We start from the raw sequence: 17,982 nt of genomic DNA on the forward strand, positions 1-17,982 counted from the left end.
CTAAAAGATGTCTCAGGCTGATGGTCATCTCTCACCCTTTGACCCTGGTGGTGTGAAGGTCTGTGTAAACATGCAGAGGTTAAGGTTAGGACTGGAATTAATAGCTTTAGGAAATGATGGGAACATCTTTTATGTTTGTCCTGTTGGACAGTTTCCTCCTGTCAGAATTATCTGTTCACTTGCAGTATAGCATGAGTACATTGTGTTGAAGATCACAAGCTCTCTCTCTCTCTCTCTCTCTCTCTCTCTCTCTGCATCCTGATCAGTGTTTGCTGTGCTTGAAAAAAACCCCGCAAGGAGATGTGAATAAATCCTCACAAGACTAAAACACGACATGAAGGCATCTGTTTTCAATGATATACTGGTGCTCTTCAAATGGTTTGTTTCTACTGTATCTTAAAACATTAGAAGATTTCATTAGATTGACTCTTTTTCCATTTTTCTTAACTGGTACGTATACTTATTAGAAATAGAGATATAATGGACGCAATGCAGTTTTTAAAAATCGACAAATCGACCCTGACGTGATCGTTTAAACTGGTCCTGCAGCTCGAGGGAAGTTTAGAGAGTTTGTGTGTTTCAGACTATGCGAGTTCAATCATATGAGCTCTCAGCTGATACCAACAGGCTACAGCAGAGTCCCGAGGCTTTGGAGGCCTAAAAACAGCGCTTTTTCTCTTCTCCTCTGTTGAACTGTTACCACAAGTCATAAACGAGTATTACATGAAGCGGGGCTCTGGTCGTGTTTGTATACAGCTCCCTTTTTTTCTCTGGCCCTGACTACCACTACTATAATCTTTGACTTTGTGACTATGTTCCAAGCCACACAAGGAAGGGCGCTTTTTTTTCTTCTTTTTTTTTCACACCCATCGTTTTTATTGGGCCCATAAAATCACAATATGGTACACTGGTAAAGGTCCAGTGCCGTTTTCAGCGCTGTTATAAACCCCTGGAGTGAAATGATGACGTACACAAGAAATGGTGGGAAAGCTTGATTAGTTTCCCCTCCACTAAACTTCTCATAGCGGCGGAAGAAGTGTTTAAATATGCTTAAATGTGAAAGTAGCAGCACAGCAATGGAACAACATCCCAAAGTACTCAAACATACCTCAATCCGGGTTTTAATAAGAGCACTTATGAAATAACAGCTCATTATTGGGTGATAAGGCCCACCGCTTTGGAATTTAGTTTAGTTCTCATCACTGTTGCAGCATGCGTTCAGCTACAGGAGGCACAAGAAGCAAAGATCCAGACATTTCCTTGAGGTGTGGATGAAATCGTGTGACGAAGGGACAATACTGCACCTTTGCACCCACCAGGTCGCCAAAATATACAACTTCAAAGCAAGGACGCTGAGGTCAAACAAAACACAGTTTACTTATTTCTGATAGCAGCAAACTGAATACAAAGGTTTGTATAATATTTAATTAGGAAATTCAACAGAAACATGTATTTGTTATGTTGTTGAAATATTGCATTTTTATTCAATTGAAGCATACGATAGTCTTGAATTTGATGTTATTCAAGGGTAACCCTTTGAGATGTAAGAGCTCATTCACAGCGGGGGGCATATAAAACACTATAATGATAAATGGAGTCGTTTAATGAATAACACATTCACTTTCATATTTTCTGGTCCTCCTCTGTCACTCTTGGTTCCTCTCATATCTCCTCATATATACGTTATGGGACAGAGATCTATTAAAGGTTTGCTCATGGACTCTGTATAACACTCCTGCAGCAAATCCTGACATAAACATTTGTTTATCTTCAACTCACGTCTTAAACTGCCCCAGTTCAGACTGTTGCCACTCAAAATCTCTATTTCACTCACTTTTTACAATCTGGACATCATTTACTGTGATGGTCTCCTTTCATTGTTTCTTTTTCTATTTGTTTCGAGTGTCATGTATTTTTTTGTACTGTGAAGTTTGTCTTGTTAAGAGTGTGATTATGTGGGATTAATAAATGCGGAATATCTTGTGATTCAGCAGCATTGATGACATTTGTGTGACTGCTAGAGGCTTTTAAACTAGGAATTATAGAAAGTCTCAACAAGAAACACACCTGATGTGTCTGATGATGTGACCTTAGGAGTTTCGATAATGCCGTATGAATAAAATGGGTTTATTGCAGTGTTTTTATCAATCACCTTATTTATCTGTCTATAAGACTGTCTTAGACATCTTTGATCTTAATATTAGCCACTGGTGTTAGAATAATATAAAAATAAGTGTATATACAAAGAAAAGTCGGAAATATTCATGTGAAGTTTAAGCACCTCATAAAAACGTGGATTTATTAGCTCTTGACACTGACTGCTGTTCTGGATGGGGCATTTGTCCTTTGTTTTGTCCTCGTACTTAAAGAATGAAGGCCGTGTGTTTAATTATACGTCCTTCCTGTGTATCCCCAGAACCAAAACAGCCCATAGGAACCTGAACTTGTTTGACATGAAGTGATCTGAGCCCTCGCCGCCATACAGGCATCACAGTTTCGGCAGGTTTATTGCTTACAGAGCACGTTAGGAACAAGCTTCTCAGAAACCCAAGTGCTCGTGCGTACGGAGAAGCATGCGAGGCTATTGTGTTACCGCATGATAGCCGGAATGTGCAGCATGCAAGAAGGATGTAAAGGAGACTGTAAATCTCCTCCAGTGACTGTTGGGGTTACTGTACGTGCTGCGGGGTTTTGTCTCTCTCTACTGACACTGCAGCCGTCCTACGTGATAAGTACATGACGTAACCTGAGGGGGGTGTTAGGGTTGCAGGTTTAGGATGTGAGGTTTTTTTTTTTACTTCACAGTCGATACTTCAGGGCAAATTATTTGAAAATCTAAAATATGACAGCTAGATTTTATTTGTTTCTCCCACAGCAGGGACAAATCAGAAATAAGAACCTCTTTACATCCCTGACGATGAACTCAATGTTCAATGCATAAATTTGAGTGTAAAATATCTTCTTTTTTGTTGTTGTTCTTCCAAATTTGTGTTTGTTTTTCTCGCAGGCTTTGTGTGAGGGTGAGAGAAGGGCTGGCTGGATTGTACTCTCAGCTTCCAGCTCTTTCACCGCTCAACACACAGACCAACAGTGATGCCCTCTGTTCTTTTATTGTCATTTTCTCTCATACACACACGCCTCTATCTTTTTGCTCTCTTTCTCACAGGGACGAAGAGACCAGCAGGAGACTGAAAAATGTAAGTATTTACAGAGATATCGATTTATGGGGGAAGTTCGCTCTCAGCTTTTTCAAGTTTCTATAAAATTCACTAAGTACAATACAAAATAAGAAAGATATAGACAAAGATATTCTTTTTCGTTAGACATCAACTGGGAATTTTCACCAATTTAAACTGTATGTTGTGAAAAACATTTTCATTTTGGTTAGATACATATTATTAACATTTATTTGTGTGTTTCATAAAAACCGCCACTGTGTTATGGTTAACTGTGATTTCATAGAAATCATTGTATTTTACTTTATGGGATGCACACAGAACAAAATAATTTTATTATAATAGACTTAACTCTAACTTTGTGCATCATCTTGTACAATGTTGAAATATTTATGAACTAAATACTTAATATTATATCAATATCATAATTAATTCTTTATTGTTTCTCCTCACAAACATTCTGTGGATGTTTGCAAGTAAATTACATAGAAAAACTGAGAGAATCAAATAAAATACCTGAATCCTTGCTTTATATTATTGTAAAATATTGCAATTTTCCATAAGGAAATGTGAAGCAAACTTATTAAAGTCCAGAAGGTAAACTCATCCCCAGAAAGCTGCTCCTCTAAATTGGAAACCATAAAAATGGCATCTCCTTTTAAAGAGCCTCTTAAATTCCCTATTAACTATAAATGCAGATACGACTTTCAACACTCAGGTAAAGACTTTGCAATAAAAGCTCTCTTGGTGTTATCCTGCATGAGCCACACGTTTCTAACTATTCTGGCATAAAACTAAAGCACAGACAGTTTAAAACAAATCGTGTATAATAGGGGTGCTGCATTGATGTATAGTTGCTTCAGTGCACTTTATTTATCTGTAGAGCTTCATAATACACACACTGACAGCAGCAGAGTTTTCTGGATCAGGCTGGACACATAAACATGGGTGATATGACCCTCAGTCGCAGCAGAGCCATTACTGACAATCGCCTGCTCTGCAAACATAATGTCAACCCGTCACTGGGGGTAAAGGTGCAGCAGTTACCTGATAGTTCATTTTCTCTCTTGGGCAGGCATGACGAGTGTTGTTTCTCTCTCCAGGTGTTGATCACCATTTACTGGCTGGGTAGAAGAGCTCAGAGCGAACGTTCCTATGATGGACCTTACCTAAATTTCAAGGCTTTCGAGGGACTATTGGGCACAGCACTCTACAAGGTAAAGTCTTCTGAATGGCCAATAATCTTGTTAAGCTGTTTGAGCTGCCTTATCGATGCTGTCATGAATCAAAATGCTGCACTTTCTTGTGGAAACTAGGAGCGGTATGTTTCAAATCCTCTTTTACAGCCAGTGCGCAGTACATTTCTGTATCCTGCCTGGTATGCAGACTATGTGTGGAAGAAATGACTGCAACAGGCCAAGGGGGCCGCAGGTTGCTGGCCACTAAAACCAACGCTACGTTAAGTCATGAATGACCTGATCCCTTGACTCAACTATTTTAATCTTGTTTACAGCACGGCGTACAGTTCACGAACTCCACAGGCTAAAATAGACGGTTCTTTTCCAAAAGAAGCCCGTTTGCACTCTCCTGCTTTTGACAGTGTTGAATTTGACATATTGTTCTCACATAAATGTATAGTTGGTGTGTAAAGCTCCTATAATTCATGGGAGTACACAGATTTTCAGTAGAAGCAGCTGGATACAGGTTGAGCTATGATAATCCAAAATTCACTGGTGTGGGGTTAGGCTGGGCTTTGTTTGTGGACTTGTATTGTCTGGTAGGATTCAACTGATTACAGAGCTGAAAATCATTTTCTTTTCAAAGTGCTTGGCAGGTTTTTGCTCGTTGGGATTAACGTGTCTCCTGGGACTTCCTTGTATGTTTATGTACAGTGACATTTTCTTTAAAACAGTAAACACAGTCATCAAGTGTGCGCGGATCACGGTACTGTTTGTTTTGACAAAGGGTGGAAAACATAAGCTTCTTCCTTTTAAACTGTCCTGTGCATTGTGCCCTATGGATGGTATAGGAGAGTGTGTTTACACTCCCCCAGTCTGCAGGGATGGGAGTCCACGCAGCTTAGACGTCACAGTCTACCTGGGCGATCTCACCTCACACACAGTGGAGCTAAATATTGTAATTGCCCCCCCCGGTTATCCAGGCGTGTGACTGTTTGTGTCTCCATGAAAGGCTCTGCAGGAGTCATCCAGTCAGAGAGGCAGCAGCGTCAGAGACAGCGGCTTCGGTGACAGTTGGTACTCGGAGAGAGAGGAGCTCAACCATCTGAGAGGAGGAGGAGGAGGAGGAGGAGGAGGAGGAGGAGGCGTACACAGGAGAGACGACTCCCTGGACAGCTTGGACTCTTTTGGCTCCCGGCCCCACAGCATCTCATCTGAGGCCACTCTCAAAGGCAGCAGCGAGGGTAGGAGGCGTCGTGTTGTTTTAAACTGATTTGAACCAGTTGTTGAATTATTTAACTTCGTGACTGTTTATGTGACGAAATTGACTCTCACAGACTTGTAAATTGTGCCCTTTCATTAATATTTACTGTCCACTTCATCTCTATTGAACTTCAAATAGTTTTCAACACATGCAGAACAGGAGGAAACCAGTTGAGTCTGTGAAAACAAATGTGCGTTGCCATCTAGTGGTATACTTTGGAAAATGAATATTTCTCAATATGCTATCAAGTCCACAAGTATAACAGTGGGTATTATATGAAGGCACATTTTTTTTTTTTTTGTATTTTAAAAGGGAGAAGACTGCTTACAGTGATCTCAGTGCATGTCTTCCCTTTGTAACAGAGGACAGTCAGACATTCCTCAGTTGTCCACACCAGCTTGTAAATGAGGAGGCCTCCCTGCACCCCTCTGTTACTCCTCTGAAGTCACACCAGAACACACAACACACTCCTCTTATTCTTTGCCCTGCTCTCACTCTGTTTCTCCATTTGTCCACCGGACTCTGTGGCTCCATGCCCCCAGCCTGTAACACCTGTCCGTCCTTCTGCCTCTCTTCACCTCGCAGGTTGTGGCAGTGACACCGAGGCAGACTCCGTCTACAAGATGGCTGAGAACAAGGACCCTAGCGGCTACCGCCGCTCTTTAGTCATCACACCTAAAGCCACCAGTCAGTTTAACCAGTTCCTGCCCTCGAAAGACAAAGCGCCCAGCTATGTACCTGCTCCACTCAGGAAGAAAAGGGCAGAGCGCAATGAAGACAGCCGGCGCAGCTGGAGCAGCTCCACCTACGTAGAGGACGAGGGCCCTCTCACCAGGTAACACAACAATCACAACACATCTGTTTGGAGATGCTGTGCCAGTTAATTCCTGACAAGTTATCATTCCAGTCATTTCTTCTTTGACGGTAATGCGACAAAAAGTGATTAAGGGTTTAAAGGTATCAAGGTTTCATACCTGCGTGTCTGGTTTACGTCACAGATGACTGAAGTGGTTGTTTTTGCCTGTCTCTTCTCCACTCACTGTATCGTCTGCGAATGGTCGGTGGTGTCGTGTGTTCGCTGTCCATTGTTGTGGAATGACCACAGTGGGACCAGGGTTTCCCCTGGACTCTACGACAACAGTCAAGGTTCCCAGAGTGCATTGCCCGCATCTAATCTCCAGTGGGCCTACGAGTATGAGAGCGGCAGTGAGTCGGACGCAGAGCGACCAGACCCCGATCTGGTTCTGGATGACCTGGCCAGCAGACGCTTCCACAGCCCCGCCCCAGCTACTCCCACCAACTTCGCCATACCCATCAGCCCCTCGGCAGGCGGGAGGGCGGCTGGAGGTAGAGGGGGCCCCTGGCCCAAGGTCACTATGACTCCCAATGTTGACCCCCAACAAAATGTGACCTGCACCAGGTCAGAGAACATGAAGCCGAAGTGTGACTTGAATGTAGCTGCCTGACGAGAGCAAACACGAATGCTTCTCTTGCTATTAGTTTGCATGGTTAACTGTAACCTGGAGCAACATCTTTGAACAGAGTGTGCTGCTCTTAACATTGCTTCATACTCCTGCATTTGTTGGTTATCGTTTGGATTGAGCTTGAGATTTTTGCTGCAGCACTTTCTTCTTTGCGCCCTCTGAATTTTATAAGCAAGGATCACTGATTTGAGTTTGACAGGAGTCCTCAAATCAGTTTGAACTCCTTCAGGGTTTGGTCTTTGAGCTTGCATTGGTTTGCTAATCCTTGCATCATTTCAAGTGAGGTTGCTGTGCTTGAGGAACATGCTGTTTGGTTGGATGGTGTGCTGCAAGTGCTGTGGGTAAAAAGATCAAATAAAATTGACACTTGTGGTTGGCTGTCTCTCTTGAGCAGCAGCGGCATCAACAGACTGGAAGCGCCGCCCCCGCAGCCCGGCTCCGTGAGAGTGGACCACGGTCGGGTTGTGTCTACCGACAGCCTGTTCAGGGAGTTATATGGTGACTCTGAGGATGAGGATGATGGGGTGGGTTATGCTGATCCCGTCCAAGATGATCTATATGCACGCAAGGTGGGCGGAAAACCCCAGCTCCCAAACAAGGCGTCCTACGACAAGTTCTTACCGAAGTTCTGGACACCGGAAGAGGACGTACACTTACAGAAGATCAAACTGGGCTCTCAGAGGAGACCCTGGTACAAGAAGATGCAAGGCTTCAGGTGTGTGAGGGCGTTCATACACAGCATGAGATGCTCCACAGACATACACGTATTGCTTCATGGTTTGCACGAGTGTAGTTGAGAATAATTACAGAGCATTAACACTTTTAGATTCATGTTGCTCTTGTACATAAGTGTATGGCTATCACACACACACTTGATTTCCCTGTCCTTAAAGACTTGCATGCCACATTAACCTTTCAGAGTATACATTTGGGATTCTTTGGTTCACTGCAATATCTGCTTGATGCAAATTCCCCCTACTTATGTTTTTCTCCCCTCCTCCTACCATTGCTTCTCTCTTTTCTTTTTCACCCGTGTTCTGTCTCTCTTCCTTCCCCTTCATCCACCCTGCTGTCCTCGGCTGTAGCCATAAGAAGCCGGGTTCTTCGTCAGACGACTCGGACTGTGACATCAGTCCATGGCTTTCCTCTGCCCCTTCTCCTTCTGGCCCATCTCCCGCTCACTCCCATTCACCCAAGAGCCCGGCCCAAACCACCCTTGTTGTTGGGAAAAGGTCGATACAGCTGCATGATTGTGACGATGCAGGAATGTTTTAAAGCCAATGGATTTAATGAGGAAAAACATGATTTACTCCTGCTGAGGCTTATCTCTTGAAGCTTTTAATATACTAATGATGAACTATGCCGTCAAACTGCTGGGCCTATCCTAACATGCTTCATAAAGCAATATGCTTGCACTGACTTTAGAGGCAAATAGCATCTCGGGTTTATCCCTTTTCTTTCTTTTTCGTTTTTTTTTGCAGCCTTTTCTAAACCAGACTTTAAAGTATCTTGCATTTGTTGTATTTTACAACAATATGGTTGTAAAATTCTTGTTTGATCAACATTTGTTTGAATCAAATGTCACTTCAGTAGCTGCCTGTTGTCTCGTTTCCTCCTTTTCTTGCTCTTTAATCTAGTTCACATGCATGCACTCATCACCTCTGTCCTTTTCTCTCCTTTTGCCCACACTGCAGTCCTCATGTCCAACCACACACTCCCCTACAGCTTCCCAAGATAGAGCCCCCCTTGTTACAGACCCCCCCAATGGTGTTTGCCCCTGTGGACCCTACCTCAGGTCCCAGATTGGTCAAATGCAAGCAGTGGCCCCTCCTGGGGCGCCAAGACCCCAGGGAACCCCCTGACCCCATTGATTATGAAAGCCTCTTCCCTGACTTGGAGAATGACGACATGTTTGCCAGGCGAACCCTCGCCTTCCAGTCCAACAGTGACCTGGTTACGATGAAGACTCCACTGTTGGGCGTCCGCCAGCGCTACACATCTGAGCCACAGCTGAACATTATCACCCAGCCTCACAGCCACGAAGGCACTGAGGAAGAGGAATACCCCAACATCGAGGAGGACGATGTGGTGTTCCGTAAGGAGAAAAGCCAGCAGGCTCAACAACAGCGGCCTCTCTCTGGAGCGCCTGACAACTACACCCCCATGCCCATCCCAGAGCCGTGGTCCCTGCCTCCTGAACTCAAGGCCAGACTCCTCTGCCCGCCATGTCCTCTGTCACTTAAAACGGCAACAACCAACCAGAATCAAGTCAAGATGGAATCGCGTCCTAAAACGGATGACATGTTGATCAGGAAGCTGGGGATCTGTTGTGATCAGGATCAGGGCCCACTGAGAGCCAGTGACATGACACCCTCTGTGCCTTCCTCCTGCAGTGAGGGGGACCTGCAGAAGTGGCAGGAAATCAGGGAAGCGAGTCAATTAAAACACAGGAAAAAGCTGTTGATCGAGAGGCTAGCTGCTCTGAAGCTGTAGAACCAGATTACATTCTCCTGACAGTCGAGACCTTTTCACACTGTTTTGTTTTCTTTTTGTTGCTGCCGTCTTTGAATATTTTCTCTCTGATATTGAACTGTATCTGACTGACTGACGATTGGATGAACTCTCACTGATGGGAGTTTTATCCAGTTAAGCTCCTGATTCAAATAAAGAATTGGTGCCTTCTACTTCATCATGAGTATTGCGACATAAAACAGACTGAGGTGTAAAGGAATTAAATTAACCGCAACAACCTGTTTTTCGTTTCAGATCTTTATTGTCACCTCAGAAATAAGAGAAAATACTCAAGTTAATACATGAGTCATTTCTATGTACAATGAGAATATTCTATATTTTAAATGACAAACACATGACATGCATGCACAGTACATACACCCACTTCCACAGTCAATCGACTGCTGTTGTGTATTCTGAAGTGTGATTTAATAACAGTTTTGACCAAATTATACGGTACGAGGGGTGCAGAACAGACGCAAAATCTATCATTTGTCTTTGGATTTGCCCTGTCAGACCAAGTTTGCCTGTGAATGAATAAAAGATTGATGCCGAATAAAGGAAAAGAAGCAACCGTATCTACTTGTAATGGATTGTGTTGCATCCGTTGTTTGTTGACCTCACCTGATAGCCACAGTGACATGGAGGTGACCCGAGCACAGTGTTGATTTGTTAGCTAAAGGAATCTTACACTCACATATTACACTCAAAGTGAAGCAGTATGATGGTGTGGAAAGGTTTAAGCCTGAGAAATATCCAAACATAACATCTTCAGCATCTCCATCTTGGAACGAGCAGTGCAAATACGTGTCGTCTTGTCTGTTGTGCTCACATGAAAGACTGTAGAAATTCCTCACGGCTCTGACAGAAGATGTAACGTTTGGACTCCATAGAAACTTGCACACCAATCTGCTGGGCCGTGTTTACACACGAACACGCTCACAGGAGGACACACAAGGCAGCCATTTAACCGAGTCAATCCCATCTGGATTTACTTTACTCCCATATGTAAAGTCATGTTTCCTGTGACATCATATAGGAGTCAACAGAAAGGCTGCATTGTTTAGGAAGAATACATGTCTACACACCTCCTCGGCTGAATGTCAGGGTGCAAGGCCATTTATGAGACTCTTTACTCTCTCGGGAGTAAACAGAAGGGTCTCGCACTCCAGTTTATCTATTGGTGCACTTTTGTAAGCATCTCTGACTAGCCTCCTGTGGTTCACTAGATTCATTTTAAAAGACTAAACCCTCAGAAATGTGACTTTGTTGTCTATGATTCTCTCTGGTTCCCCAGACAGGAACCCATACAGGAGGTTGACGACGGGTGAGTTGATATGGGCTCCCAGGAATGTGGCACGTTTGCATTTGCTCTGGCCTCTTACAGCTACACCCTGCTGCCTCCTGCTTTTGTGCTACTGTTCTCACTCGCTAACTGCTAAATGCTGACACACAACATTGAGTATTGTATGGCACTGGGCCAAGTTCAGGGTGGGATGGGGCAGGGGTCTTTTCTCCACAAAACGCTATTGACAAAGCAACAGAGTAAAACAACCCATACAATAGCTGAATGCTGGGTCATCTAACCAAACCCCAGTGAGAGTTATGACTGGGCAGCTGTACGCACTGATAGAAGTATGAGACATATGTAAACCTTTACAGGTAAGTGAGAGAAAAATATTTTCACCCAAGCTGTGGGCTTTAAAAACTCTGGGCTGTTTGGCATGACGGGAGGATTGTGATATATGTAACTAACCTTCTGAGCTTTGGTTATTCCACAGTTTTGTTTATTTGCTGCTGACAGGTGTGCCGTGTGTGCAAACTATCCCTTCTTTACAGAATAAAGAGCTAATCCAGTTTATTTTCAGCACATCAACACACGTGTCAAATATATTGAACGGTGTTGCATAGAGAAGTGTGGTGTTTCGTTGTGCAGCTAACAAATGGTGCATGCATAACAGGAGGCAACTTATTGTTTGGTTGGTTTTTTTCCCCAAGTCTTTCTGTTTTTATCCTTTGGCAACTTTCTGACACAAGTCAAACATTTCTTCTACTTGTCAGCTGTGCCCCTGATGGTTTCGAAAGTTTGAAGATATAATAACTTCTTGTGATCTTTTCCCCCTTTGTCATCCACAGGAGTAAATCAACAAGCGATATCCTGGGCGACCCGGTAGTCACCCGGCAGCAACGCTATGAGGATCTGCAGAAGTTCCGTGAGCAAGTTAAGGAGAGCGATGATCAGTGGCAGGATGTGAGTATGACTGATAGTCACACCGCTAGAGGACATCTGTCCGTTCAGCGCCGTTCCTGCTTCACAAGTCACAACAAGCCAACTTTGGCAGAGAGAAATTTTATCACAGATTAGTTGTGTGCACATGATTTGTGGGATCAATATGTGCTGTTATAGATGTCCACGGGGTGAAAAAGACCTGTTTAGATTGAAGGCAAAGACATGTTGATAGTCTCTGTGCTGCCCTCTGGACATTGATTTTCTATGGACTGTCCTCATTTCTACATTGTTTGAATTACATATTAACAACTGTAAATCATAATAGAATTAATATAATGTGACATCATGATGGATTATGATGTAATACTTCACTAATATGAATATGTGTACACTATATATATATATATATATATATATATATATATATATATATATATATATATATATATATATATATATATATATATATATATATATATATATATATATATATATAAACTCTGCAAATGTGTGTGGTACTCAGTAATGGGTCATGAACCATTGTTTTAATTTACATTTTTCCAGGACAAAGGAATCAAAAGTGTTGAATAGTTGTCCACATGAACATAGCCGATGCCTGTCAGCAACCTGACTGGTGTCATGGCAAAATAATTGTCCTAAAGCAGCATTTAGGTCACTCAGTCCCTAATACACAGGGGAAGTGAGCCGGGAGGAGCCTAAAGGACACAAATAGAACACCTTCAAATGGAGCCTCTTTTCTCTTTTTTTTAACTTTCTGTCTCCTTCCCAACTTCACTACTATTAGCTATACACCATGCATCACAACCAAGCTCTTTTTATCCAGCATCGGATCGGAGTAGCAGAGATTTGATGCACGAGTTGATCTGGGTTTGCTTTCACTGCAGGACCTGAGCAAATGGAAAAGCCGGCGACGCAGTGTCAACTCTGACATTGTGAAGAAGAAAGAGGAGCGAGAAAAGATAGAGCAGACTTCGTTTGGCGGCAACCGAAGGTCCAAGACCTTCAAGGAAATGCAAGAGGGGAGGTAAGAAAGAAAAAAATGCACCTGATCAGGTTCTTTGGCTGCATTATCCTAAATGTAGATGGCAATACATTTTTAATTAAAATTTTTAACCCTGGTATTCACCAGAAAGTCGCACACATTAAATCTGTTTCGCCTTGTACACCCTTTATAACCCTCAGAAGAGGATCCTTTGCGAAGGTAATAAATTAAAAACGTGTGAAATAACATTTCAACATTGTCGAAATGCGGCTGTAGAGCTGTTTGTGGTGGAGTGAATGAAGAGACTAACTGTGTCTTCAGTCAGTGTGAAAGTGTAATTCAATCATGCCGCACCACCTGCCTCCCATTTGTTCTCTCGTCTTCCCCTTTTCAACCTCCTGTCGGCTTTTTTCTGTCTTCTTTCTTGATCCATCCGCAGAATCCATCCATTGTAGTCTTTGATATCATCTCTCCTCAGTTTGCATCTGTTTTTACCTCCATCCACCTCTACCTCCTGTTCTATCCTCAGGGACAGTAAAGGAAGTCGTCTTGGCTCACTGTCTTACTTAGACGACGACGAGGACGTATTTGAGAAGCCGGTCATTGCTCCACGATCTCGAGGCCTTCCTGCCCGAAGCTACACTATTGACACTCCGTACTATTCTTCAGAGTCATTTGTGACCTCTCTGAAAGGGGAAGAGCCCCCCGCTGCCTCCCCAGCAATCGGCAGGGCTGCATCTCCTCCCTCCACACACAAAATCGACCAGGTAGACAGTCCTCCAGGCCGCAGCTTCACAAAAACCACCGCCCCCACTCCGACCATCACTCCGTACAGCCGCAGCTCTCTTAACCGCTCCCAGACTCCAGCGGCAGAACCTCCACAGAGGAGTCCGGTTTTACAACGCACCGCCACAGCCGAGCCCGAGGAGCCCACGAGGATCGTCTCCTCTTTTGGTTCTCGACAAACAGTGCTGGAGCCAAGGCGCCCATTGTCGGGCACGCAGACTCGGGTCGAGCCCCCCTCCTCCAGCTCTTTGTACAAACAACAACGGCAGCCCAGCTCAATGGAACCCAACCCTCCCGCGGTGTCTCGGGTTTCCGCCTCCCTCCCTAGAAGCTACCAGAGATCGGATAGCGCACGTCTGACCTCAGTCGTCGCGCCAAGGCCCTTTGGGTCGCAGGCTTCCCGCATCGCCTCTCTTCCCCGACCTTATGCAGTGAGTACTAAATGGTTTTAGACCTGAAAACCCACTACTAGTGAGGCACAAATACCTGCAGAACAGCAAGAACTGCTCATCAGGTTATTTGTTTTCAGCACATAAATGTTAATCAATGAACCATTACTGTGTAAATACTGAATGAAGCTAGCTTAAATCCTTCAGGTTCATTAGTTGTACACTAAAGATGTGAGGCAGTTTTCCCACACTTGCGAGTTGTAAGTTTTGTAGATACTGAAAAACATCATGTGATTGTAATCATCTGCTCTGGGTTCTTGAGTGTATCCTCCATGATGTGCTCCTCTCCCTACATCTCAAACAGATGGACGACTCACACAAACGTGTCAATGGCGCTGCGGATATTTCTAAGAGGTTGTCAGTGCCGAGCCGCTATCACCAGGTCATGACGCCTGAGGAAAAAGCTGAATCCAGCAGCTCATCACCGAGCAGTGAAGAAGAAGAGGAGGAGGAGACCGTCACCACCACAAAGAGCATCACTTCTACTCAGATCGTCACCGCGAATAGGAGCATGTCTTCAATCTTGTCTCCGGTCAAGACTGAAGCCCCCGTCAGTCCTGCTCCAGCCAAAGAAACCAGCCAGGTACTCAAGTTTCCCCCTGTTGTCAAAACAAATGAGCTTTACCTGCCATTTCCACTGAAGAAACATGAATTTCTCATGATATTTTTGTACATAATTCACAATCTAAAATGATAAGGCAAGGTTTTCTGTAGCTTTTGTTATAACATTGAGTTGAACATAATGCAATGCAGAAGATTTTAGCTTCACCGCCTTCTGATATTCATCCATATGAGATGATTTGACAACTATATGAAGTATAGCAACAGGCTGGTATTTAATCAGTCATGAGTAGTTAACAATAGGCTTTCTCTCCTAAGCCAGGAAAAAGTATCCAGAGTCTCCAGGGTGATGGAAAGCAAACCCATGTTTCACTGCGCTCACCTGCGTTGTTGTGTTTCCAGGAGAACTGCTGTGAGATGCGGATCAGCCTCAACCAGAGGCCCAGCAGCAGCAGAGACTTTGGCTTCCAGGCAGCCTGGGACTCAACCGGAGCTCGAGTCAAGTCCATCCAGTCAGGTAACAACAACGACGCTCAAGTGTTTTACATAGGCTGAGCTTTATTCATCTTGCAGACATGAAATGTGCAATACAACCAAGCTAAACTGCTAAAGATCCCTGGTGAGAACCTTTTTTTTGTCTCCCAGGCAATACAGTAGTGAGATAAGAAACTCTCACTTTGGCTGGGTTATGTTTTATTTTCACACACTGCTGGTTAGTTAACGGCAGGTTTTTCAGTTCATTGCAGTGGCGTTGCCAGGCCTATGTAGGGCAGCTTCTATGTGGGTCAGAGCTGCTGGGCCTGAGCCTCCCTTTCTGCTGAGATTCCCCACCTGCACAGCACAGCATGCTCCGCTTTTCACTATTACACAAGTAGTACTTGTAATACTCACAGAGATACAGAAATCCAGCTTTTCATAGTCACATCAGTTTCACCTCCACCCTAAAGTGCCGATCAGACTGGCTTATTATTGGCCTTCATGAATTCACGTAGTTTTCAGATGCGCATCTAAAAAAATGTAATCAGAAATGTTGTTTCGATCCATAAATAGAGTCGAACGATAAACTTATATTAGATTCATTAAACATCATCTGAAATATTTCATCTCTTTTATATTTGTAATGTTATGACTCGTGACCACAGTGGTTGCTTTGTGTCTGAAGGAGATTTGCATAAAACAAGAAATATTACTGGAAGGCAATTATGTTGCAGCTATTGAAACAACAAACTCAACATTTAGAGATTGTTTCTCACAGGGAAAGCACACAGAAATACATCGACGCAAGATGAAAACAAAACATTGAACGCAACGTCACAGTGACGACCTCTATGGTTTTCCATTGCACACTCACGCAGATTAAAACATCTTTGACTTTGTGATATTTTTTCTCGATATGGAATATTATTTTTGTAATGACTGTTGGTATCTATAGGTAATACAAAGCATAATTCCCTAAGTCTTAGTCGCATGCTCTTAATTTGAAACAGTTCATATACTATCATACCTGCCACATGTTCAATTTTGTACTAAAACGTCCATCGTGACTCATTAATAATAAAATATTAGCAGAGTAACTCCGATCTTATGCGAAAACATCGCTTTCTGAGCCATGTATATCGTGGGGGATCAACCACGTTCCCACACCGTTGGAATCGAGAAAAGTTTTCTACTCGTATAACCATCTTGACCTCTGCGTCCTGCAGGCAGTCCGGCCCAGATGTGCCAGCTGCAGGTCGGGGACGAGGTGCTGACCGTGAACGGGCACAAGGTGGCAGAAATGAGCTACATGGAGTGGAAGTCTCACATGGAAGAGGCTTTACAGGAGGGCAGTCTGGTCATGGATATACGCCGTCATGGACAAAACAGTGAGTCATCTCAATAAAGAGTGTGTGTGTGTGTGTGTGTGTGTGTGTGTGTGTGTGTGTGTGTGTGTGTGTGTGTGTGTGTGTGTGTGTGTGTGTGTGTGTGTGTGTGTGTGTGTGTGTGTGTGTGTGTGTGTGTGTGTGTGTGTGTGTGTGTGTGTGTGTGTGTGTGTGTGTGTGTGAGAGAGAGAGTGTGTGTTTCCAGTAGAGATTGAAAATGAATGAAACTTTATAAGGAGCTTTTTTTTCCCCCTCCCTGAACTGACAGTGCTGCTCACGCTGCCTGCGTTGCTAAACAGTTTTGACATTCTAAATTGGTCCGTAAACTATTGTGAACTCATCCATAAATGATTTTGTGACAGCTAAATGATGAAGGACCTTTACATTTTTCGCTCCTGCTGAGGGAAAACTGTTGTTTTGACCTCTGTGGCTTTTTGTTTCTTCATTTTTTTTTCCCCTTGTGTGAGTTTTCTCAACTCATATCCCCCTTTTTTTCTTCCCATTCATTCCTTGTGGGTGGTTCTTTTTCTTTATCTGCCTCATCAGCATTTCTCTCTCTCTCTCTCTCTCTCTCTCTCTCTCTCTCTCTCTCTCTCTCTCTCTCTCGCTCTCTCTCTCTCAACTCACACAGTGATCTCCTTCAGGAGAACTAACCCTGTGCAAGTCCATGGTCTTTTCACTGGGTTGTTTTTTTACAGTGTTGTGTTCTTGTTCCAACAACACAAGCGTCATGTTAGAAAATAATAAATCACCAGCGTAACTGGAGTGAACTAACAATCAGCAATAGTTGGAATATTTGAGTGAAGCTTGGTGGCTGTTCGACTGACAGAAACAGAATGTTTTGGGTGAGTGATGGCTTTAATGGGTTGCATGGTTGGGGAAGGTGGTTTCTCTGTCATCCCCTGCTGCTCTCCATAACCCCACAATGGCATTCTTGTCCCCTGCTTTATGGTGTCTTTTATGTCGATCCTCTACGAAGTGTTGGGGTTCACATGCAAAGGAGACTATGATATGCACAAAACATATGGTTTTATGTGCAAACGGACCTTCTATTTTTTTTGCCATTGCATTGTCTGCATGCAGACTGGGACAGAGATCAACCTTCCCTGCCATTTAAAAGCCATAAGACCATCAATCTGACCAGTATGGATCATCCGACAATTCTAGGTCCCTCTGAATCACACGTCGTCAGCCCCAGCCTGGATTTCACCACACGTATACCCCCGGACACGGTGTTTTCCAAAGATTTCTCAAGTCGTCAGGTTATCGTAAGTAACCTCGAATCACCTCTTGTCGGTTCAGGGCCGATCGATTTTCATACCTGGATTGTTCCTGGCATGGGGACTCTCTAATGAGTGCACACCCTGCTTCGTCTCCCTGCAGGATGTGGCTTCAAACGGCGTTAATGGAGGTTTCCGAGAGGAGTCTGTGACGATGAGGAACAAAGGTAAAGAGCAGAGCACACAATCAGAAAGGTT

General features: G+C 43.8%; 2 protein-coding genes across 11 annotated transcripts in view; both read left to right on the forward strand.

Annotated features, from left to right (window-relative positions):
- The window catches only part of lmo7a (LIM domain 7a), a 49,019-nt gene that overhangs the window by 20,346 nt on the left and 10,691 nt on the right, over positions 1-17,982 (forward strand). For 8 of the 10 annotated variants that reach the window (XM_080498323.1, XM_080498331.1, XM_080498326.1 and 5 more), the window contains 13 exons: positions 3,167-3,197; positions 4,280-4,393; positions 5,367-5,598; positions 6,204-6,453; positions 10,911-10,940; positions 11,750-11,864; positions 12,749-12,888; positions 13,376-14,063; positions 14,386-14,664; positions 15,045-15,159; positions 16,346-16,507; positions 17,588-17,772; positions 17,888-17,951. In XM_080498323.1, the coding sequence (XP_080354449.1) occupies positions 3,167-3,197; positions 4,280-4,393; positions 5,367-5,598; positions 6,204-6,453; positions 10,911-10,940; positions 11,750-11,864; positions 12,749-12,888; positions 13,376-14,063; positions 14,386-14,664; positions 15,045-15,159; positions 16,346-16,507; positions 17,588-17,772; positions 17,888-17,951 (2,405 nt within the window). The remainder of the gene's footprint in view (positions 1-3,166; positions 3,198-4,279; positions 4,394-5,366; positions 5,599-6,203; positions 6,454-10,910; positions 10,941-11,749; positions 11,865-12,748; positions 12,889-13,375; positions 14,064-14,385; positions 14,665-15,044; positions 15,160-16,345; positions 16,508-17,587; positions 17,773-17,887; positions 17,952-17,982) is intronic. The other 2 variants (XM_080498328.1, XM_080498325.1) reach the window with 2 other exon arrangements.
- On the forward strand, positions 8,421-10,407 carry LOC308131559 (LIM domain only protein 7-like). Its single transcript, XM_080498334.1, has one exon. The coding sequence runs from the start codon at positions 8,867-8,869 to the stop codon at positions 9,593-9,595; it is 729 nt and encodes a 242-aa protein (XP_080354460.1). The 5' UTR covers positions 8,421-8,866; the 3' UTR covers positions 9,596-10,407.

The sequence above is a fragment of the Blennius ocellaris genome (genome assembly GCF_963422515.1).
Source record: "Blennius ocellaris genome assembly, chromosome: 6".
In the NCBI taxonomy this organism is placed as follows: domain Eukaryota; kingdom Metazoa; phylum Chordata; class Actinopteri; order Blenniiformes; family Blenniidae; genus Blennius; species Blennius ocellaris.